Here is a 25215-nt window from a genome sequence, read left to right as displayed (position 1 = left end):
TCCCGAAAACTATTCAATGCGATCGGGTGAAGCCCTAGGTTCAGTTTAGTAGAAAAGAGCGCCCGGAGCGTTTTCAGTGTGGCACCCGGTCTGGAACAGGGGTTACTGCATTCTCGATACAGCACTACTAGCAGGATCTGGCTGGTACTGCACCTTCGGAGTCCCAATATGCCTTTTACAGGCAAAATACAGCTCCCTGACATTGAATAAGGTATTCAAATCGAATAAAAGGGAAAACTATCTAAAACGTATATATAACCGTTAACGCCCAATAACGTGTATATATATATATACGTGGTTGGCCGGGAATGTGTTAAATGGGGGGGAAATATTTGCGGCTCAACGCTTTGATATGTTGTAATATAACACGGATGTCTAAGGTTTAGTGGGTACAGCTGAAGAAACCTCGGAAGCTATGCTGTCTGAAGCACTGATAGGGATCTCAGTCTTATCTGCCTTTAGCCATAAAAAGGTTGTTTGCCATCCAGTCCTTAACACTTTCAGTGCCCAGCAGGGGGCGCACGATTTAGTGCTTGAAAGGGCTGGGCGATATGGCCTCTAAATGATATTGCGATATTTTTTGGCCATATCACGATACACGATATATATTGCGATATTTTGACATTTCCTCTAAAGCACTTAAAAATGCTTGATTTAACCCTTTGATGCATACAGTCACGCCAATATGATGATTATAATAAGTCCCTGCTAAATATGTTTGCATTATTAAACCATGAAGATGCTTTAAAAAATTATTAAATGAAAATGTACTAAGAGTAGTCTACTGACACACTAATAAAAAAATTATTTACATCTAAGACAATTTATATAAACTATTGGGTGCCTAAGACTTTTGCACAGTACGTGTTTTTAATCCACTTTAGCCAAACACACACATAAATATATAGCATCCCCTTAACAATTGTGTGTATTGAGCTGTACTGTATTGTACCCATTCTGCAATCTGTTAATAAAGTTTTCAATCAATCAATCAATTATATCATCAACTATCCAGTTAGTATTCATACTGTAACGTTTGGCTACTTTAAATCATTGAAGAGAGAGAGAGAGAGAGAGACCGCCGTAGGCGATGATGTCACACTCGAATGTAAACACAGGAAGTTGAACACACGGAGATTGAAACTGGATGCAAGAAACGAATAACCAATAAATATGAAGTTATCTTTAAACCTCTGTTGTTAAGCGTCATCAATATAACTCACCCCCTTTTCTCATGAATGGAACTAGTGTGTAGTGTCGTGGAGTCCGCTTTGAGTGCTTCCAGGGTTAGCAGCTAAGAGCTAACGCTAGTTAGCTTAGCCTATTTATGGTTTAACTTAGCAGCTAACGTTAGCCCATTGCTCGCGTTGAAGGGCCGCGCTGGTCTGTGTAATGAAATTACAATTGCATGTCATTTAAGGTCCGCGTTGGTCTGTCTATAATGAAATGAGAGGAACGCTCTGCACTAAAGCAAGTCTCATATCAGCCGCGACGTGACAACATATACTCGATGTTCACGATATAGTAATTTACTACATCTCACATAGAACAGGCCGCGATACATCGAGTATACTCGATATATCGCCCAGCCCTAGCTTGAATGCCCACCATCCACTTCAATGTTAGCGTTAATATCGCCTAATCTATGTTTTAAATTATGGCTATGTGTCTAATCTGCCCGTCGCTTATCAATGACTCATTTTCCAGTCAACATTGTCGAAGCCGATTGTTTTTTTATCGGTTCATTTCCGTTTTATAGCATCTTGAAAAGCCCTCGTTTTCAAGGAAAATAAAAATATTCAATAATACCGTAAACGGAATGTTCTAGAATACACAAAAAACGTTCAAATTTTTCGGCCTATTTATGAATCGTTTTCAAATAAACGCTAGATTATCGATAGTATATGTGTACGTATGCACGCTGGGGCCGCGATCTGATATCTGATCTGATATATTTCCTGATCGCTCGCACAGCCAAACAGCCATATGACACATAGGGGAAAAGCTTACCGTACTTTTCGGACTATAAGCCGCGGCTTTTTTCCCCATTTTTCGACCCTGCGGCTTATATAACGGTGCGGCTTATATGTGGACCAAACCCGAAGATATTGCTTTTTTTACTGCATTGAAATGTTATTTATCTGTTCCCTTATTTGCTAAACTTAATACAACTTGTAAATGAGTTAATTCTTGTTATTTGTCCGACAGTATTGTGACAATCCCCTCTGTGCACGAACCCTTACATATGGTAATTAAACATTAAAACACCTGCGGCTTATAGTCCAGTGCGGCTTATATATGTACACATCATTCAATTTAGCTGCTGCGGCTTATAGTCAGGTGCGGCTTATAGTGCGAAAAGTACGGTATATCTCCGTGAAAACAGGTCTGATTATCCTAAGACTGGTAAAATAGATTCCTTACCTGAGATCAGATGGTATCCAAAAAGATTATTCCAATTCCTGATTGCCATTCCAAAAATCTATCCTTTTATTGATCCAACGCGTATACTGTAAAACACATATTACACGCTGTTCGGAGGCTCCACAATAACTGGGATCATCTCCGGTTACATGCGTGAGAAGTAAAATGTGGATTCGGGAATTTTTTTTTCTCATCCATTTTCATTGAGTCCATTCAAAAATGGTGCATTACCATCTGGGAGACGATAGGGGGCGCTTTTTTCACATCTGAGCTCCTGGTGGGGCTGGTTTCCCAACGGTAGACTCGGTTGATGAAATATGAATTCAGATAGCTAATTAAAAAAAAATCACGCTAATTATCGTGGTGGGCATTCAGGGGGCGGGCTGCTAACATGTGTTATGTCGTGGCTGGCATTCAAAGTGTTAATGGCAGTCAGACAATTCTGGAAAACAGACAGCGGCCTGTCGGGAGGTCAAGTGATGGTCGCTCTTAGTAGATGGCATTCCTACCTCAGAGGGACAATGGCTTGAATTCTCCATACATGATTTAATAGGAAATTTGATCTCCGGCTAGTAATCTTATATTGATTCTGATCATCTTTGTGCAGTTACAAGATGTACATTTATTTATAAATTATTATTATTATTATTATAATGTTTTATTTTGTTATTTTTACAAACATCCATTTAGTTGTTTATTTCTGCATGTATCACTAATAGGCCAGTAACTATGTTGTTATTGATTAAAAAAAAAATGTATGGAGAATTAAATGATAATTCTTATTGGTGGATACATTTACATTTAGTCATTTAGCTGACGCTTTTATCCAAAGCGACTTACAAGTTCTGTACGACAAGTCATCAGGAAGGGTACAACTCTCAGCTGAGTAACAATGTTCATCAAAGTGTTGCGTGCTACAGTGTAGGTTAGTTTATTAGGACAAGTGCATGACAGTAAGGTTAGTTAGGGTTAGATCTTTATTTTTTTTTTTTTTGATAGTGGTTGAAGAAGTGCGTCTTTAGTCGACGGGGAAAGATTGGACGGGTTTCGGCTGTCCTAACTGGGGTGGGTAGTTCATTCCACCATTGTGGGGCAAGGACTGAGAATAGGCGACTTCTCTTTGATGACCCTCCCGGAGCTTGGATAGGAGTAGGTCTGAGGCGGCCAGAAGATGCAGAGCGTAGGGGTCTTGAGGGTGTGTAGTTAGAGACCATTGACCAGAGGTAGGCGGGAGCGGTTCCATTTGCCGCACGGTATGCTAGGTCGAGGCCCTTGAAGCAGATTCGTGCAGCAATGGGGAGCCAGTGCAGTTCCCTAAGAAGTTGGGTGACATGGGCCGACTTCGGTAGGTTTGAGATCAGGCGGGCCGCTGCGTTCTGAATGAGTTGAAGAGGCTTGGTGGCAGTGGCCGGGAGGCCAGCGAGCAGTGCGTTGCAGTAGTCGAGGCAGGAGATGACTGTTGATTGGACGAGGAGTTGGGTGGCTTCTTTTGTCAGGAAGGGGCGGATCCTTCTGCCGTTGCTCAGGAGGAATCTGCAGGTTCTGGTTGTCGCTGCAATGTGAGCAGAGAAGTTCAACTGGTCGTCGAGGACAACACCAAGGTTCTTGGCGGTCGGGGACGCGGTCACAGCTGCATCCTCGACTGTGATGGTAGGGCTGGGCGATATGGCCAAAAACGTTATCGCGATAAAATAATTTTCATATAACTCGATATCGATAATTATCGTCGATATAATGTCTGTCAAGTTTAATTAACTTCTTATGCCCGGCGCCGATGGACGGGCTATTAATAGACTTGTTTTGCTGCTGCGAATGTCTCGAGTTGATGTCGTCATCAGTCCGCGCACGTTAGCAGTTAGCTAGAGCAAGCGGTGTATCCCATGACAATGTACTAAATATGACCCTAAAATACTCTGTTCCGCCCCAATACATTGCAACAACGTCCACCGTATACCCCACACTACTATAACAGTTACCCTCAGAATTCAAAACACACACCAACTCGGCAGGTAAACTATAAAATAGCGCCGTGCAAGCTAATTATCCTAGCCAGCCTCGTTTCCAAGCGGTGTATCCCATGACAATGTACTAAATATGACCATAAAATACTCTGTTCCGCCCCAATACATTGCAACGACGTCCACCGTATACCCCACACTACTATAACCGTTACCGTCAGAATTCAAAACACACACCAACTCGGCAGGTAAACTATAAAATAGCGCCGTGCAAGCTAATTATCCTAGCCAGCCTTGTTTACTACTTGAGTCATACCTCTCTACGTCTCCTTCCGCTGTCTGCCATCTCCTTCACTGATTGGTTGTTAGTGCGTGTGCTCATATCCAAGCTTGGAAAATCGATATATCGAAACTTTGTGACCACGTTTCATGTTTATTTCGAGGAAATAATTTATCGCGATAGTTATCGTTTTATCGCCCATCCCTATGTGATGGAAAGGTCGGTCAGGGGGGAGGATTTGACCGGCAGGTGGAGCAATTCTGTTTTGCTTAGGTTCAGTTTGAGGTGGTTGGTCGTCATCCAGGCGGAGATGTCGGACAGACAGGCCGAGATCCGCTCAGAGACGTGGATATCTGAGGGAGGGAAGGAGAGGAAGAGTTGAGTATCATCAGCATAACAATGATACGAGAAGCCATGAGACGTGATAATGTTACCCAGTGATTTAGTGTAGAGGGAGAAGAGAAGGGGTCCGCAGGGGGCGGGTGGCCGACAGGGTCCCTCTCCCTGACACTTGGTAGGAGCGGTCATTGAGGTTTGATATCAGCCGTGTCAGCACAGAGCCAGCCACTATCATTCCTGCGAGGGCCGCGAGGAGGATCTGATGGTTGACTGTGTCGAAGGCTGCAGATAGATCTAGGAGAATCGGGACAGAGGAGAGGCCTTTCGCTTTTGCTAAGTGAAGTGCCTCTGTGACCGCAATGAGGGCCGTTTCTGTGGAGTTCAAGAAGCAAAAACACCATGAAGTCCAAAACATATAAAATAAATGAATGCAACACTCCCAACACTTCATTTACATGTTCGAAATAAAGAAAGATTTCAAATCAGACATACCCCACGCGAAGGTAGGAGAGAAAACTTTAGAAGGGCCGTTCAAGGGGGGGGATCTCCCTTCTTAGATGTCAGTGATAGGCCCAGCTCTCGGCATTGCTACCAGCTTGGCTGGTCGTTCATACTAACGCAATTGGCAGTGTTAGGGGTGGGAAGCTGGTGGGGATCGGACATTGTGGACCGCAACTCCTACAGGTCGGTTGGTGCGCCTGCGCAGCAGAATCAGGAAGCGACGGGGGCGGCGAGACCCTCCCACGCAGACCCTCGCCGCTGAGAGATCGTGCTGTGCAGGTGAAAAGATGCGACGGCTGCCTCCTCGTGTACCGGAGGGGACACGTGATGCAAGGCTTCATCCACATTGCAGCCGGCCTGTGGGAGGCATGGCCTAACAGCGTTCGAGACAGGGGAGGGTAGAATTGGACAATACGAAATTGGGATGGGAGAAAAATAGAAAAAATAGATACAAAAAAATATATATATGTCAGTGATAGTAGTGTTGCTATAAAACAGGCAAAACAGTTGGTAAGCAAAGACTCCTTATTTCAACCAACACAAAGCTAATGTAGGAGAAAACCCCAGAAAGATGACTTCTAGAATTATAAATATAATTAAAACTGAGTCCTGTGGGTTCAGATTTCAATAAAAAATGTCCAGACAAAATGTACTTTTTTTTACCAAGCTTTACTAAAACCGTTGACAATTACAAAGATTCATTTTTTTGTTACACAGGAGGCAAATTAATTTATATCTTCGTCTGTCTACCAGCTTATAAGGACATTCATTTTTGTTTTAGCCAAGTCTACCAGATTTCTGTCGCTTCAGTGTGTCTCCACATGTGTGACCAATTAAGAAAGGAAGGTGTAGGGGATGGTATATTGAGAAAATGTGCGTGCTAACTTAATTTATGTCTGTGTGTGAGAAAGCGTGTGTACAAGAGCGTGTGCATGTGAAATTATCTTGTTTTGTTCCAAATCCTCCAAATATATTTTTATAAGAGGGGGCATGTGTGTATGTGAGAGAGAAATAAAAAGTGTGCAAAAGTATATAATTACATTTAGTTCAATTGCATAAATGTATTAATCATGACTAAATATTTGATTAATAAAATGTCCTATGCATAAAAGAAGCAACACTTTAAGCGATCCTCTTCTGTATCTACAGTATAAATACTCTGCGTTTGTATGCCATGTACTGTATGTTTGTCTCTTGTTATTTCAGAATTGAGCTGTGGTGGCCAGCTGACGGGAGACAAGGGTACTTTCACATCTCCCAACTACCCGAATTACTACCAACCCAACAAATACTGTGAATGGAATATCCAAGTGAGATGATGGCACTAAACAACATTTATATACAGTACATAACAACAACATATGTATTTGATAAATGCAATCTTGTCAGTTATATACATTTCTCACAGCATCACAGGTCAGTTATTTCTGTCCATGTCATTAAGTAAATTTGCTCTCTCTCACACTCTCACTCACTCACCCACTCCCTCACTCAAGGTTCCTGTTGGGAAGACGGTTAAGGTGACATTCAATCAGTTCTTCTTGTCTGAGCCGGGGCAAGTAAGAGGTGCCGAATGTAACAAGGACTATGTGGAGATCAACAGGAAGAGGTGAGTACCATTAAACCTGTGGGCATAATAATGAGCTAAACACGGACCCCACAATAGGCTGACTGACTGTGTCTTCTTGTCCTCAGACTGTGTGGAGACATGTCCGCTGAGTCCCTGACCGAGACCAGCGATACGAACAAGATGACTGTCATATTCTTATCCGACAACTCTTTTGTGGACAGAGGCTTTTTTGCTACATATGAAGCCATCGACCTCAAAGACCGTGAGTGGGAAACATTGTCTTTGCCCGAAAGAAAATAAAACTACAGGAATACTATTGTGAAGCTGAACCTTTACAAAATATTCCACTATGGAAATACTATGGTGAATCTACAGTGTGTATGAAAAAAACAGCGAATACTATAAATCACTACAGTATTTCTGAGGTAAATTTACAGTGTGTATGAAAAAAAACAGGGAATACTATAACTCATTACAGTATTTCTGTGGTAAATCTTTACAGTGTGTACAGAAAGAAAACCCAGAGGAATACTAGAGGTTTAATTTTCCTAAATATCTTTTAGGAGCTATAGACCCTTTACAGTTTGTAGGCGATGGTGACAAAAAAGTGATGTATGCAGGCATTTTGGCAACAGGAAGACTGACCAGGGTATTATTAACCACTAAAGATCGGGAATACATCAACGGGAAGGGCGTGGAACACCAAATGAACATTGTCAAATGGTGACGACTTCCAGATCCTTGCAGTTAGTGAGTGTGTAAACCACATTATTAATCACTAATATTAGCATATTGATTCTTATCAGTGTCCTTGCAAAAAATCATGGTATTTCCATATTTTTTTGGTCGCTACAATGGTGATAAGTGACCAGAAATTATGGAAATACCATATTATTACCATTGGTATTATGGTTTAAATAGGATAATACCATGGTTTTATTTATGTGCAAAAGTGTTATCATAAATGTATGACTATCATAGCAAATTATTTATACAGTGGCCAGTACCACGGTAAAACTATAATAATTACTATCAAACTACCATGATACTTTTTAGTAAGGGTGACCAGGAATCTCCTACAGATTGGATGGGGCAAAGCGTTACTTCTGTTGCCAAAACGTGTGCAGATTTCTGTGATGACTTATTTGTGTAATATTAACTGATCTCAGTTTAAATCTGTTTGTCCTCTATGTCCACAGCCTGTCCACAGAAATTCCAGTGCAAGAATAAGCGCTGCATTGATAACAAGCTGAAGTGTGACGGCTGGAATGACTGTGGAGACATGAGCGATGAGTTGCAGTGCAGTAAGTAAACCCTCAGACCTCTTTCTTTACTGGAGTTAACACTAAGTACAAAGTCCATCAACCCTCAGACCTTTCTTTACTGGAGTTAACACTAAGTACAAAGTCCATCAACCCTCAGACCTTTCTTTACTGGAGTTAACAGTAAGTACAGAGTCCATCAACCCTCAGACCTTTCTTTACTGGAGTTAACACTATATAGCCTGTCTTTAGGGCTGGGGGGTATACTGAATATGAAGGTATACCGTCATGGATCCATGCAAATGTATGAATCTTTACTACCATATATTGCATATCATTAAACAAATATATATATACCGGTATATGTATATATATATACTATATTTTTAAGTGAACCAAAAAAAATATTGCTCACAGCAGTATTAAAATTACCAAGATAAAGATGTCATATCACATTGTAATTTTTACTGGAAAACTATACCATCAACTACCGTTATACCATCAAAACTCTGAAACACATGACAACAGTAATGTGTTTGTGATGTTTCAATGAGTCTGTTCCATGGTGAGAAGGAAATCTAATTCAGATTTGGGTCCCTGACTTGAAAGGGTTAAGAAATGCTCCATAGCCATTATTAGGGCTGGGATCATAGGATATCATATAATATCATATTTTCAGATTTCTGATGGTATAATGATATTTGACTATTTATTTATTTATTTTTCTCAGCACTAATTACTTCTTGTAACAATATTGTCATGATGTGACATTCATTTAAATGCTGGACTCTCGCTAAAATGTATTTTGTCTTTATAATACTAATGCAAAAATTAAAAAGCACTGAAATATTACTGACAATGGTATTGTAAAAATGCATGTGTTTGTACTTCTTGACAGTATACTGTAAAATACCTTTTATCTATAGTAGGGATGCACGATAATTATCGGGTCGATAATTATCGGGCCGATATCAGCAATTATGACGTCATCCCGATAAACCTGATAAGTATTGATAGCTCCGATAATAAAAAAAATAAAAAAAGATTGTCAACGTTCACACGCACAATATATGCTTACCGGTACTTAGGATTTGACTTGATTCAACAACAAAGCAGTCGGGGCAATGGCATGCCGAAAACGGTCAAATGTGGTTATTTGAAGTTTGGATATTTTTTTTCACAACTGAGGTAGGTAGATTACATTTTTAGAGACTAAAGTACCGGGGGAAAAAAGTACCGTTGGGTACCGGTATCGATTCACAGGTACCGGTACCGTATCGGTTCAAATGTGAATGGTACCCATCCCTACTGACAAAGCACAATACCTGTTGGTTTTTAGTTCACTCATTGCCCTCCACAGCCTGCCCCCCCCCCTACCTGACTGATCTCCTTCTTCCCTACCGCCCCACCCGTTCCCTCCGGTCCTGCTCCACTGCCTCCCTCACTGTCCCGACATCCAAGCTTAAAAACTTCGGAGATCGGGCCTTCTCTCGTACTGCACCCCGACTCTGGAACTCCCTCCCCCAGTCCATCAGAGACTCCCCTACACTCTCCACCTTCAAAGCTCGCCTCAAAACCCACCTGTTCTCCCTTGCCTTCAACCCCCCCTACCAATAACCCCCCCCCCCTCCAACCTGATTGATGTCTATCTCCAGTCTTTTTTGTGCTATCATGCGGTCTTCCCTGTTCCCCCCATGGTCTCATGTTCCTTTTGTTTTTGTTTCTTTGTTGTTTCTTTGTTTTTGTTTCTTTGCTTTTGTTTCTTTGTTTGTACTCTTGCTCCCGACTATTGTCAGCGACTTCGGGTTATTGAGAAGCGCTATATAAATTAAATGAATTATTATTATTATTATTGTTCAGGGAAACACATTGTTAATGACATTGACGGATTGTGAATTTTGTGATTGACTAAAATTATATTTATTTGGAAAAATAAATATAGTCACTTTATTTGAAGAGTCAAAACTGTTCTCTTGGCTTTGTTTTGTTCATGGTAGTAACGCTCATGTCATGATAAATCTGGTTAGGTCAAAACTACAGGAATATACATAAAAAAAAAATTATAATACAATAAATATATATAGTTATCGGTATCGACCTTGAGGAGCAGAAAGTTATCGGTATCGATATCTGGGTAAAAAAATATATCGTGCACCCCTAATCTATAGCCACTATAACACAAATTAAAGTAATCGTTTTGTATAGCTAAACTCTGTTATTGTATGTCCTTCTAGCATGCAAGGCAACGGACATTCAGTGCAAGAATGGATTTTGCAAGCCCATGTTCTGGCAGTGTGATGGAGTGGATGACTGTGGAGACAACTCGGATGAAAAGAACTGTGGTAAGACTTATGCTATTGATAAACTGAGGCTGTTATTGATGGACTGATACTGTTATTAATAAACGAGACTGTTATTGATAGACTGAGACAGTATTATTGATAGAAGACTGAGATTGTGTTATGTCTCTGATGTCTGGCTCGTCTTTCCAGGTGTGTGTAAGTCTGGAGACCTGACGTGTCGTAATGACAAATGTGTGTCTGAGAAGAAGCGCTGCGATGGCAGGGACGACTGTGGTGATGGATCAGATGAGCTGGACTGTGGGAGAGGAGGTGAGAATCCACTGATTGATTGGTTGATCATCATACAGCTGTCAGATAGATATATATTAAGAATTAAGACAAAACAAGTAAGTGACGTAACACTACACAAACAGCATGGTAAAACACTGCACATTCAAGGACTCTCCTCTCTAGCTTCTGATCTGAGACATCTTGGTCAGTGACTGTTTTCTCTAGCTTCTGATGTGAGGCGTCTTGGTCGGTGACTCTTCTCTCTTCTCTAGCTTCTGATGTGAGGCGTCTGGGACGGTGACTCTTCTTTCTTCTCTAGCTTCTGGTGTGCAGCGTCTTGGTTGGTGACTCTTCTCTAGCTTCTGATGTGAGGCGTCTGGGACAGTGACTCTTCTCTCTTCTCTAGCTTCTGATGTGAGGCGTCTGGGACGGTGACTCTTCTTTCTTCTCTAGCTTCTGGTGTGCAGCGTCTTGGTTGGTGACTCTTCTCTAGCTTCTGATGTGAGGCGTCTGGGACAGTGACTCTTCTCTCTTCTCTAGCTTCTGATGTGAGGCGTCTGGGACGGTGACTCTTCTTTCTTCTCTAGCTTCTGGTGTGCAGCGTCTTGGTTGGTGACTCTTCTCTAGCTTCTGATGTGAGGCGTCTGGGACAGTGACTCTTCTCTCTTCTCTAGCTTCTGATGTGAGGCGTCTGGGACAGTGACTCTTCTTTCTTCTCTAGCTTCTGGTGTGCAGCGTCTTGGTCGATGACTCTTCTAGCTTCTGATGTGAGGCGTCTTGGTCGATGACTCTCTTCTACCTTCTGATGTGAGGTGTCTTGGTCGATGACTCTCTTCTAGCTTCTGATGTGAGGTGTCTTGATCGATGACTCTCTTCTCTCCTAGCTTCTGATGTGAAGTGCACAGAGGTTTCATATATATGCAAAAACAAGAAGTGCGTCAACAAAGTGAACCCAGACTGTGACGGAACGTCGGACTGCGAGGATGGATCTGACGAAGCCAACTGTGGTATGTTTACAGATTGTAACTTAACATGTTGCCATAGGATCCAGAAATGTTGTGCATTGGCCTGTTAAAGCGCATACATTCTTAGGTGTGGGGGGGAATAATTGAGATTATATCTACTAAGATTAAAAATCCATTCGTTCTTTTGTTATGGTTTCAACTTTCTCATGACATAGATCTATAAATCGTTAGCTCTTTAAATCCTACAAATTGCAAAGATTAGCCAAGCACAAGGACTCGCAGTATACAGCCTTTGGGGGGGTGGCGAGCTGAGCTCAAATGAGCCTATTCAGTGACAGATCATCTTGTGCGTCTCACAGATTGCGGGAGAAGCATGTTCAAGACGTCGCGCATCGTGGGCGGTCAGGCTGCCGAGGACGGGGAGTTCCCCTGGCAGGTCAGCCTCCACATCAAGGGTTATGGTCATGTGTGTGGAGCCTCCCTCATCAGCCCCACGTGGCTGGTCACCGCTGCTCACTGTGTGCAGGACGACGGCAAGACAAGGTAGAGTCAATGTCTCCCCCTCAGCATACCCTATCCAGTGTCGAGCTATCACTATGTTGTCACTATCACTAGTTACGCTGCTGACCATACTGTCTTTATACCTTTATCACACTGTACATATTGGTATTACGACTCTGTACATACATCTGATTAGCAGTAGTTAGTACTCATTTATATATTTTATACCCAGTTTAATTACCTGTACATTCTATATTATTATTGCACTTTACTGTTACATTTGCACTCTGGTTGGATGCCAAACCTCTTCGTTGTACGGTACTTGCTGTATAATGACAATACAGTTGAATCTAATCTAATAATCCAATTCCTGGTAAGTATAGAGAAAATGTATTATTTATTCTGCGTGCAGATGCATTGGAGAGAAAAAAAAGATATGACATAATTTTGTGGCCGTTTTGTAAAAAAAATCTTCAAAGCATAAAACTTGCTGGCTGTTGATGCACTGTTCCAGTTGGGTTGTACTCCGGCAAAAAAAATCTTCAAAACATAAAACTTGCTGGCTGTTGATGCACTGTTTCAGTTGGGTTGTACTCCGGCTATTGAGTTGAGTTTATTGAATTTATTAGGATCCCCATTAGCTGTTGCATGACAACAACTAGTCTTCCTGGGGTCCACACAAAACATAAAACATTACATTCGACAAGACTTTTACAGAACAGTAAATGCATACCAAAAAAAATGTTTTAATAAAAGAAAATTGAGGAGTCCAATGTCCAAATTCACATGTTGGTTGGTTTATTTTCCAGTTCAACAGCAAACAAATACATCCATGGGTTTAGTGCTTGGTCTCTGGTGCTTAGTGCCCCTTGTATCTACAAAATAACAAACAAATGCTGAAATAATAAATGATAATAATGAAACTATTGAAGGGCGGTTAGGTGGTCGAGCGGAGATTGCGTTCGTCACCACCCCCGGAGCTGTGAGCTTGGTTCGCCTGTTCGAATCCAGCTCACAGCTCCGGGGTTGTCACCAGCTTGGCTGGCCGTCTGCACTGATACAATTGGCTGTATCAGAGGGTGGGAGAAGCTGGCGGGGTGGGTCCGGGTCGTTGTAAACAGCGACTCCTACAGTTCGGTCGGGGCGCCTGCTAAGCGCGGATTGGACGTGAGGGGGATAGTGTGGTCCTCCCACACGCTACGCCCTCTCAATGAGAATCCGCGCTGCCAGGTGAAAAGAAGCGGTGATTGGCTGGACGTGTGTCGGAGGAAGCACGTGGTAGCCTCCACTCTCCCAAATGATCTGACTGTGGGGGGTAAAGCGCAGCGACCAGGAAGGGACTGGGAATTGGCATACGACTAACATTGGGATGGGAGAAAATCGGAGGAAAATGGAGGGGGAAAAAGACCAATAAAAAAAAAATAATAATAATGAAACTATTGAAATGGCTCCTACACATAATAATGTCACAACAACAAGGAGGCTATGTAGGTGTATGTATGTTTGCATGTGAAGGCATGTATGGGAATTGTATTTGAACAATTTGGCTCTCCTGGCACATTACTGTTTTACTGATCTGATCCGCTTCAAATGCCTGGTGGAAATCTTGTCTTAAATTTTTTATATGTATAAAAAAAAATATAAACTAAGCTAAAAGCGCTTCTCAGGCCAACAATGACCTTTTAGGATACTGTCTACCTGTTTTCCACAGATACTCCCAGCCTGGCACGTGGGAAGCATTCCTGGGGCTTCACACCCAGCGACAGAACACCGAAAACGTAGTGAAGAGGAACCTGAAGAGAGTCCTCTCCCACCCGTATTACAACGCATACAGCTACGTCAACGACATCGCTGTGATGGAGCTGGACAGCCCAGTGACCTACACCGACTACATCCGGCCTATCTGTGTACCGGCGAAACAACACGTCTTCTCCCCCGGGAACTCTGTGTGGATCACCGGATGGGGCGCCACTCGAGAGGGCGGTGAGTTCCCGATGAACATGCATCTTTTAATTTTTTTTTTGTTTTTTGCCGCGTAGCCACGACACTAACGTTTTTTCCATTTTGGATGTCAAAGGGATATGGCGGCTAGCGAGTTTATTTAAGGCTAGCTGCTTCATTTATCACTAGATAAGATCATGGTTGGTTATGTACTCTAGTTCATACCTGCCAGCATTAGACTGTGAAAAATAGGGCAATTTTCTGGTAAATGGCAAAGAAGTACATAAAAATTACAAAATTAAATTATGCATAAAAATGATAAAGAAGGGAAGCGATAGACTTTGGAGTGGGCTATGGCCAAAATAACAAACAAACAATCTGACCTGTTAAAAAAAAACGTAAGAAATAAACCATGGAAAGAAAATACAATGATCTAAACCTAACTCTGCCTAAACACAAGAGAAACCAATCGCAAATAAAAAGGCTACAGCTCCCAAACTAACGGTGCAAAATGACCACAAACAAAACACAAGTTAAATCAAGAGGTCGGGTTTGGAAAGGCGAGAGGAAGATGCTGACAACATAGTGATAGCTCGACACTGGATAGGGTATGCTGAGGGGGAGACATTGACTCTACCTTGTCTTGCCATCATCCTGCACACAGTGAGCAGCGGTGACCAGCCACGTGGGGCAGATGAGGGAGGCTCTACATGACCATAACCACAGCAATCACTCAGCCAATTGTCCTAATAAGAGAAAGGCGCACTCAGCCACACACACACTCAAGACACACCCGGGAAGGAAAACCAATGGATTACAGAACAGAATAAATACACAATATAGAATATCAATATCGATCCCTTACGACCCAGGGTTGTAAACGGGTTTCAAACTTGACTTATTCAGAAGCATTTAATATTGTCAGTTACCCCCCTGCAATAAAACTGCAGACTTTGAGTGCTCCAGTGTTTTATTCTTGGTAGTCTATTTTGAAATGACCTGGTGAAAAGTTTCCTTGTTTTATTTTTATTTTTATTGATCTTTTCCCCCCTCCTTTTTCCTCCGATTTTCTCCCATCCCAATGTTAGTCGTTATGCCAATTCCCAATCCCCTTCCTGGTCGCTGCGCACTTACGATGTGATAGAATCCTATAAAAATGTGGAACTATAACACTCACCCCGGAGTTGTTCAGATGGTCCAATTCAAAATTTGTAAAATTGATTATTTGCATTCCAAGTCGAAATTCTATTCGCCGTGGCAGCGCCCCGTAAACATCTATTGAGATTTTGAAAAATTGGACCATTTCAACAACTCCAGGGTAAGTGTTTGACAAACAAGTGGCCCATACTTTAAGTTTAGGTGAAAATGCTTCTGAGTAAGTCAAATTAAATTACATGACATGCCATCACCCGGGAGATCAAATGTATCTTCCCCCCCAAGGGGATCAATAAAGGAATATCTTATCTTATCTTAATTTCAGTCTATGTTCATTTCCCTGACCGTGAAATAAGCTAGCGAAGCATAGCGGTACATACCGGTATACAGCCGGGAACCAGCAAGCTAGTGGCTAACTAAATAGCCACTTGGCTCCAATTGTATTCATGCTGCAAGTCCTGACCTGCTGATAATAACGTTGTAAAAGTTTGAGATCCACAAGACAACTCTGTGTACTATAGCTTTTATTTTAAGATGTTCATATTTTCAGATGGGCTACTAAGTTAGCAATTATTTAATGATAAGTATAGTAGTATTTAATGTACGCTATAGCCTATAGCAGGGCTATTCAACTAAATTGTTCAGGGGGCCACATTGTCAGAAACCCAAGGGGCCAGGGGCCGGACTGCCACGGCGCCTCCCCGTGCTATGAATATATGTACACTTGACACAACACGCAACCACATTTTCACAACTTTTATTTAACTACATTGCAAAAGTAGTATACTTTTCAAAAAAAGTGCTTCATTTATGTGCCACATCTGCAACATCTCCTGCAGAAAGTGCTTCATTTATGACTGTGCAACAACTGCAACATCTCCTCTTCAACATTTCAATATAAAAATAAAATAAAAAACAAACAAGTGCATGATGTGCATCTGAACATTCTAACATCAACACTTGAACAAAAAAACACATTTATAGTGCAGCTGAGCTTATGAAAAAGTGCTTCATGTCTGTGCAACAACAGCAAATCACAGCATCTTATTAGCACTTATTGTCCACTCTTAACTCTCAAACATCAGGGGGGTGGGGGGCAGACAGGCCTAGCCTACATACACACAGGGGTGTAGCTCCAGATTCTGGGCCCCATGAAAGAATTTATTTGTAGGCCCCCAGTGAATGCGAGCGTGCGTAAGCGCGTGAGCGGAATTTTCTTTGGCCATTTTTTTATTGATGAAAACGCATAATATGGTTTTTACCTATACATTCGGATCAGCAGTTCAGCACCTGCACTGTTGGTAGGTGAGCCTAGTGAAGGATGTCGCATTGCGTTCATCTTCAATGAATGGACCAATGCAATAGTCTACCAAAGCCCCCCCTCTCTCTCTATATACACACACACACACACACACACACACACACTTCAGAAACAAACATAGTATCAATGAGAGCATCAATAATACACGTGAGTGATGTCTAGTAAAAAAAAAAAAAAATTGGGCCCCCCCCCCCAGCCCTTGGAATCATCCTAAGCTACCCCCCCCCCCCCAGCTACGCCCCTGCATACACACATCTAATGAGAGCGATTGCACTTATTTGACTGGGCAATGGCAGAGAAAGAGGGTTCATAGGAAGTGAGGGCTACCCGCAAACAGTGATGCAAATGCTCATTTGTCAAGGAGGCACGGTTGCTTGTTTTAATGGCATTCATGTGAGAGAAACTGGATTCACAGGTGTATGTTGAGCCAAACATTGTTAGCACAGATATTGCCAGCGTTTTTATTTTGGGGAATGTCTTGACATGAATACACTTTATCCAAAATGTTGTGGTGGATTCATTCTCAAGTGCCTGCTTCAGAGCAGATGATGCTTGCATGTCAATTATTTCAAGTTGCAGGAGACCTTCATCAATGTGAAGTGATGCAAGGAACTCTTGTCCTTTTGTGGAAATAGCAGCTACATTGGCAAATGGGTTGCTCACAAAATGCATCAATTCTCTGGACATGTCAAATTCATCAAATCGACTTGCAAAGTTTTCCCTCAATTTATCAATGAAATCTGTCATTAATTGAGTGACTTTTAGCTAAATTGTGCGTGTTAACGTTGACATGAAAAGAAAAAAGTAAAAAAAAAAAAAATATTAAAAAAAAAAAATATATATTATTTATTATCATGTAATCTTTGGCGGGCCGGTCAGAATCATCCTGCGGGCCGGAACATTTGCTGTAATTCAGTTTAGCAGCACACGCCATTGTCCTCAAGAGAATAAGCTACATGTCAAATAAATTTGATGACTAAATAGTGATTTTGTGTAAGCTTCAATTAATTTTACACTTACTGTGCTTCGAGCGCCCTCTGCTGGCAAGATTAGAGTTGGTCTTCTTGATATAATAGCTAGGACTATATACTGGCTAGCTAGATACAGAATACTACAGATATTGTCAGGTTTTCATTACACGTGTAGGTAATTTGTAAGGTATACAGTGAAATACAATAGAGGGGGATTAATGGTTTAGAATTGCATGGCACTGAGTGAAAGTGCTGTCAAAGGTCCATTTCATTCATTGATTGCTGGCTGGCTATGTCACTTTTTGTTTTTTAAACGATGCAAATTAGTAGAGGAACGCTGCATGGGCTTCAAACATGTTCCACGGTGGCGGTGCTCATTGGAAATGTGGGCTATCTATATTGACGAATTAGAAACACTAAATGGTCTCTATCCCGGGTCCTATCCAAGCCCCGGGAGGGTCATCAAAGAGATGCCGCCTATTCTCAGTCCTTGCCCCACAATGGTGGAATGAACTACCCACCCCAGTTAGGACAGCCGAAACCCGTCCAATCTTCCGCCGTCGACTTAAGACTCCTTCTTCAACCATTATCTGAAATGATAATAAAAAAATATTAAATAAAAACTCTAACCCTAACTAACCTTACTGTCATGCACTTGTCCTAATAAACTAACCTACACTGTAACATGCAACACTTTGATGAACATTGTTACTCAGCTGATAGAGTTGTACCCTTCCTGATGACTTGTCGTACAGAACTTGTAAGTCGCTTTGGATAAAAGCGTCAGCCAAATTACTAAATGTAAAATGTAATGTATTTGTTTGGCTAATTCTATAATAGCCTTTATTATACATTACATATACATATTAGACACATTTTTGAGCTTGTCAAATATAATACATGTGTTTTTATGTTTTTGTAAATCACTAATATGGTTTGGCAATACCATATGAACTGAGACATTATCACATCACAGTAGCAAAGCGATAACCAGCAGGTTTGATCATGTTTTGAATCCAGGCTACGCTGCCGCCGTGCTACAGAAGGCTCAGGTCCGTATCATAAACAGCACGGTGTGCAACCGGCTGATGGGCGGGCAAATCACCTCCGCAATGATGTGTGCCGGAGTGCTGAGTGGAGGCGTGGACGCATGTCAGGTACTTATGCCCCCCTTCACTTTCCCTCTCTTTCTCGGTCTCTCTGATCAGACTATCACTCTTGCATGTCTATATATACTGTATGGTAAATGGCTGCTTTTTTATATAGCGCTTTTATCCAAAGCGCTTTACAATTTGTTACTCACATTTGACCCATTCACTCACACATTCACACACCGACGGCGGAGGCAACCATGCAAGGTGCCAACCTGCTCATCGGGAGCAATTAGGGGTTAAGTGTCTTGCTCAAGGACACATCGACACGCTGCCCGGGAGGAGCTGGAATCGAACCGGGAACCTCCGGATTGCCAGACGACTGCTCTACCTCCTGAGCCACTGTCGCCCCTATATTTGTTTATTTAAACGGATCCCCATTAGCTGATGCCTTAGCGGCAGCTAGTCTTCCTGGGGTCCAACAACATACATATACACAAGATAACATACACCAATAGAACATAAGAAAGCATATATCACAAAGAAAATTAATCATAGAATAGAGAAAAAACATATATCATAGAATAAAAAGAAATGTAAAACAGGAGATGAAAAACAAGAGATAAAAAACAAGAGATAAAATCCAGTTAGAACCAAATAAAACAATTTATCAGGGTGTGCATGTATTCAAGCTGTGCTGTATCATAAATTGAAAATGGGGGACCCCGATGCAAACAAGACGAAAGTCCCCCTCCGGTCCGCATCCCCCCCAACAACCGCGCGCACCGAGCCGCACTGCACTGTACCCACCCTGCAATCCACCAACGACATCCTCAATCAATCAATCAATCAGACTAAATTGTATTGTGTGAGTGTAAATAGTGTTTAAGATTTCTTTTAAAACTTTTAAAACTAGCCTTTTCTTTGATGTTTCGAACATAGCTGGGAAGACAGTTCCAGGATACCATCTCCCCACAAAATTCAAAATACCGCCCCATCCACAAAACCAGACTTAGGTAGAGGTAATTTTATGAAAAGGGTGGTACTCTACAGGGCGATAGCTCTACAGCTGAATTTCTGTTGTTGTTTTGACTTACATTTCAGTGACTTTTTCCTGTCAGATTTTTCCATTGACTTCCATAGTAAAATGGGACAGTCACCATCTGTACTTCTAGTGACAGGAGGGCGATGATTGATATACATAACACTCAGAAGTCAACTATATATCCCATACTGTGTTTGAGTATTCTGATGGATTGTCCACTGTACACCTAAAATCCCATTTTTAAGTCTCATTCAAATGTATTGAGGGGTCTTAGTCTCTGCTTTGTTTGCAGAAAGACTACTAAATCATTTAACAAATTACCATTTAAGGTTTGCATACTTCAGGCAATTATTGATTGCAAATAAGTTTATGTTAATTTGTACAATTACTTTTGGTTCCTCTAAAACGGGGGAGTATGTATAAAATTCTACAATTCCTACAAAGTTGCATCCGATATGGATGTAAACACTCAAATTAAAGCTGAACGTCTGCACTTTAACCTCATAGTCATTGTTCCATTTCAAATCCAAAGTACAGGGCCAAAAAAACATCTATGTATAAGATATTCCTTTATTGATCCCCTTAGAGGAATTCTGGAGTCATAGCAGCATGGAGGAGGGGGGAGGGGGGATACAGGTATTGGCAGGGTAATGGTAGAAAGACATAAAATATAGGCAATAAAATTTGATCTGAATATAAAAATCTGAGAAAAATAAACGTGTAAACAATATAATTAACTCTGAATATAAAGTGAGAAAAATAAACGGTGTAGATGAGGGTCTGTATGCCCCTCTATTATATTATACGTTACAGTATAACATTTTAATCTGAATATATATATATATATATATATTTATATATTAGAGGTGGGCATGGCGGCTACGTGGCGTAGTGGGCAAGGCGCTCACCACGAATGACGGAGATGCTGGGCTTGCCTGTTCGAGCCCAGCGCTCCACATTGCTTTCAGTTTAGCTGGTCGTTCATACTAATACACATTGGCCGTATTAGGGGGTGGGAAACTGATTGGTGGGGATCGGGCGTTGTGGACAGCGACTCCTACAGGTCGGTTGGTGCGCCTGCGCAGTAGAATCAGGAAGTGTCGGGGGCAGCGTGAGCCTCCCATGCGTTACTCCTCGCCGCTGAGAGATCGAGCTGCGCAGGTGAAAAGATGCGACTGCTGTTACCTCAAGTACCGGAGGGGACTTGTGCTATGTATGACTTAGTCCACATTGCAGTCGGCTTGTGGGAGGCAAGAAACAGCGTTCGTGACAGGGGAGGGTTGAATTGGATGATACGAAATTGGGATGGGAGAAAATATAGAAAATGGGAGAAAAAATATTAGAGGTGGGCATAGATTCATTTTTGTAATCTAGATTAAAATGGCTCAAAAAAAATAAAAATAAATCTGCCGAAGGCATTCAAAATATGTATGTTCTACCCAAATAATGACCAGAAGTAAGTCCTTACTTTTTCTTTCCTCCTTATGTTTCTCAGGCCAGGTGGCCCATTACACCATGAGCCCATCTCCCGTTTCCAAAATGCATTACAGACTGTTTGAAAAAGCTGTTTTGCTATGATAATTGGTAATGAAATATCAAAATAATGTTCAATAAGATGTACTTGTGTTTAATAAGTTGTTTTATTCAGAAGTTAACACAAATAAATAATATTACCAGTACAGTACAGTATCTAGCACACTCTCGGGAGCAAAACAGAAAGAAGCATTTCAAATTTGAACTATGTGACATGGCTTGACTCAATCAGTCCAATCTCTATTTCTCCTTCTTCCACCAGTCACTCAGGCAGACCAGCTTGTTTTATGTAGCGGTGTCTACTTATAGTGCCTATAATATTTTTCCCGTTGGGTGCCAGACAGGGCCAAACCCTGCCAATGCAAATCAACTGCTCCAGTGGAGTTGCTCAGTGGCCAATGGTGTCAACTGTGGTTGTACTGGGAAGCTCCCAGGTGTGAATGGAACTGTGTGAATGTGAAGCAGGGCGTTCCTGAAAAAGAGCATCTGCTCAGCGAACCTACCCTGGGTAAATAAAGGTAAAAAAAAAAATTTAGATTAACTGCGTCAATTATATTATCGCAACGCAGCACGTTAACGCCGTTAACGGCCCAGCTCTAATATATATATATATACATACATACTATGAGTAAAAGTAAACGGTATACACAAGGTGCAGTATACACAATGTACCCTAACTGGCATGATATATGTCATACATTGTAGTCCGTGCAGGTTTTGGTGGTTAAGGTGGTATATCCATTTATCGATGTGTCTTTCTGTCTTACCTACACTAACACACTTTCTCTGTGATGTCCGTTAGGGGGATTCTGGTGGCCCTCTGTCCAGCCCCTCCCCTGGAGGTCGTATGTTCCTAGCTGGGGTGGTCAGCTGGGGCGATGGATGTGCCCGCAGGAACAAGCCTGGCATCTATTCAACGGTCGCCATGTTCCGTGGCTGGATCAAGGAAAACACAGGAGTGTAAAAGCATTAGGGAAATGGCTGCCGACGTGGAATGACATGGACATGAGGATGACATGTGCTGAATACAAGATTGTTTCATTCAAGGAACGCCAACACTTTTCAGTTGATGGACTGTTTGCTTTGAAAGCGTTTGCAACAAATGTTATGTCCAATGCAATTTTATGATGGGAGATTTCTGGGTTTTGGTTGAATGTTTTTTTAATGTAAATAAATGTAATTTTGTGTTTTTAGTTATTGTGTTTTTATTTTTATTTTATTTTTTAAAGAGTAAATATGTACCACATGTGAGAAGCACATTTTAGGTAAAATCTTTTTGGAAATGTGTTACTTGAACAACAGTAATCATGACTCATTCTGCTGTCCTTGACCACTGGTCATGACTCACTGCTGTCCTTGATCACTGGTCTTAATGTGAACCGACTCCCCCGTGTCTTTTGATAATTTATCTTGTCGTGAGTTTTCTTGAGGATGGCAACATGACTGCAAGCTCCTCTTCTTCCTACCTCCCTATGGTTTATCATATGCCTTCAGATTATAATGTTCAGATATGGTCAATCAAAGAACTCTTGACACCAAGAATGGAAACGTGTGCCTTTTGCTGTCCATCTGTGATGTAATTGTTTGCGTGTGAGTGGCTCTGCTTCTGTCTTTCTTCAGGGAACCACATTTCAGTTTCAATTAACAGTTTCAATTTCAAATAATTTGATATCGGAATCAAACATGCAGAGTAAAATATCTCGTTTGATTGTTTTAGTTATATGTTAAACTTATATGGTACCCTTATGCACTAAAACCAACAGCATATATGGTGTAGATTGGCGATATAGGATCGTTTCCCTGATCTCCTGTGTAAATATGTATGTTACTGTGTTTTTAAATAAAATATGAATACTCTTAACAAATCTTTCATGATTATTTACATGAAGTACATGTACACAACTTTGCTTTGAAATGGTGTGTATACTATTACTTGAGTAAGTTCAAACAAGAATGAATGTGAATCTAGTGCTGTACAATATTTGCATTTCAAATAACTGAAGTCTCTCCACCAGGTCTTATCAGAGTGTTATAACAAAAAGCTCCGGTAGAAGAGGGAAGAATGTTCTAACAAAAAGCTCCGGTAGGAGAGAAGAAGAGTGTTATAACAAAAGGCCCAGCTAGGAGAAGAATCCTAAATGATCTGCACTGGTAGGGAAAAGCATGATATTACTCTTCTACTGTGACTTATATAGAAGACACATAGAAAATAGGGAAACAATTCCAGGTTTTTCAAATTTATTGGCAGCCTGAAATCATGATGTTTCGGTGAACACACCTTCAGAAAATGGCTTGCAAAACCTGGAGTGCGTGCCTGGAATTGTTTTTATATAGAAGACACCAAATTGTTTTTGTTTATATATTTCTCATATATCAACACGTAGCGAAATGCTGTTTTGCACATAGCAACCATTGTCTCTTCCAATGCCATAATAATAATAATAACTTACTTTTATATAGCGCCATTCATGAGACCCAAGGTCGCTTTACATAGGGCAATAACCGACAAGAGACAAACATGGTAGACAACAGGGTTAGAAATAAAAATAAAAATCCAGGGCTTTTTTTGCCTTTGAAAACAATATGTAAAGATATATAAGATGGGATATATATATATATATATATATATATATATATATATATATATATATATATATATACATATTGTTCACACTATGGTGAGGCATAAGACATGGTGTGTTTACACATTCAAGTGGTTTCGATTTTTTTTATTTTTTATTTATTTTTTTAAACAAAGTTAAAACACAAATATATACATCCTCTCCTCAAGTAGATAATGTTTTTTTTCGGTTATCAATTAATTAAAAAAATTACATGTATTAACTCTAGAATTGCCACAGTTATCTACAATAGCAACAATAAAGGAGTGCCAACCACATATTATTATAATAATTCATCCAGTTTTCTTTTAAGTGTTTTGGTTAATCGGAGTGTTTACCAATCGTATATTATCGTTTATTTTTGTTCCAAGTGTTATTTTTGATTACATCAATAACAAAATAATAAAAGAAAAAAAGACTAATTTAATCAGATTAATCACTTTATTCAAATTGAAGATTTAGTTTGAGGATATAATAAAAAAAAAATTATTTACATTTTTTTAATTAAAAAAGAAGGTTCGAACGTCCGTTTGAAGAACCCTGACGAAGTTTGAATCACAAAAACAGGCTTCAGGGACAGCCTTACGAAACATATTATTTATATTATTCAAATGGACTTAAACATGTTCCGTTGTGATGTCACAGTATGATGATATAATAGCACATACTAGAACATTTGTGATGTCACAGTATGATGTCCTAATAGAACATTTGTGATGTCACAGTATGATGTCATAATAGACAATTATATAACATTTGTGATGTCACAGTATGATGTCATAATCAAACATTCTAGAACATTTGTGATGTCACAGTATGATGTCATAATAGTACATTCTAGAACATTTGTGATGTCACAGTATGATGTCATAATCAAACATTCTAGAACATTTGTGTATCTATATTATTCTCTCAGAATATCTCATTGTGCATCTTGAAACAGCTGAACAGTACTGTTTTGCTGTGGAAAGGTGAGTGTCCACAACGGCTAGCTAGCTGTTCTACTTGAATACTGAATGTTAATATTGAATCAGACAATATTGAATACTGAATGTTAATTCAGGTTGACAGTTGACATCATTTGACAGTTGACAGAGGACCGGAAAGTTGATTTAATAAAAGAAAAAAGACTAATTTAATCAGATTAATCACTTTATTCAAATT

At 40.7% G+C, this 25215-nt stretch overlaps 1 protein-coding gene across 1 annotated transcript in view; it reads left to right on the top strand.

Moving 5' to 3' along the window:
• st14a (ST14 transmembrane serine protease matriptase a) overlaps window positions 1-23289 on the top strand; it is a 44751-nt gene extending 21462 nt beyond the window's left edge. The window contains exons 9-19 of the mRNA XM_084324570.1: window positions 6709-6812; window positions 6999-7111; window positions 7198-7334; window positions 8272-8376; window positions 10569-10676; window positions 10827-10946; window positions 11792-11914; window positions 12232-12415; window positions 14085-14356; window positions 18782-18918; window positions 22233-23289. Coding sequence (XP_084180696.1) covers window positions 6709-6812; window positions 6999-7111; window positions 7198-7334; window positions 8272-8376; window positions 10569-10676; window positions 10827-10946; window positions 11792-11914; window positions 12232-12415; window positions 14085-14356; window positions 18782-18918; window positions 22233-22394 — 1565 coding nt within the window. The 3' untranslated portion in view covers window positions 22395-23289. The remainder of the gene's footprint in view (window positions 1-6708; window positions 6813-6998; window positions 7112-7197; window positions 7335-8271; window positions 8377-10568; window positions 10677-10826; window positions 10947-11791; window positions 11915-12231; window positions 12416-14084; window positions 14357-18781; window positions 18919-22232) is intronic.
• The last annotated feature ends 1926 nt before the right edge of the window (window positions 23290-25215 follow it).

Source organism: Notolepis coatsorum (assembly GCF_963971535.1).
Source record: "Notolepis coatsorum genome assembly, chromosome: 1".
NCBI classification, from domain to species: domain Eukaryota; kingdom Metazoa; phylum Chordata; class Actinopteri; order Aulopiformes; family Paralepididae; genus Notolepis; species Notolepis coatsorum.
This window is presented reverse-complemented; position numbering and strand designations above follow the sequence as displayed.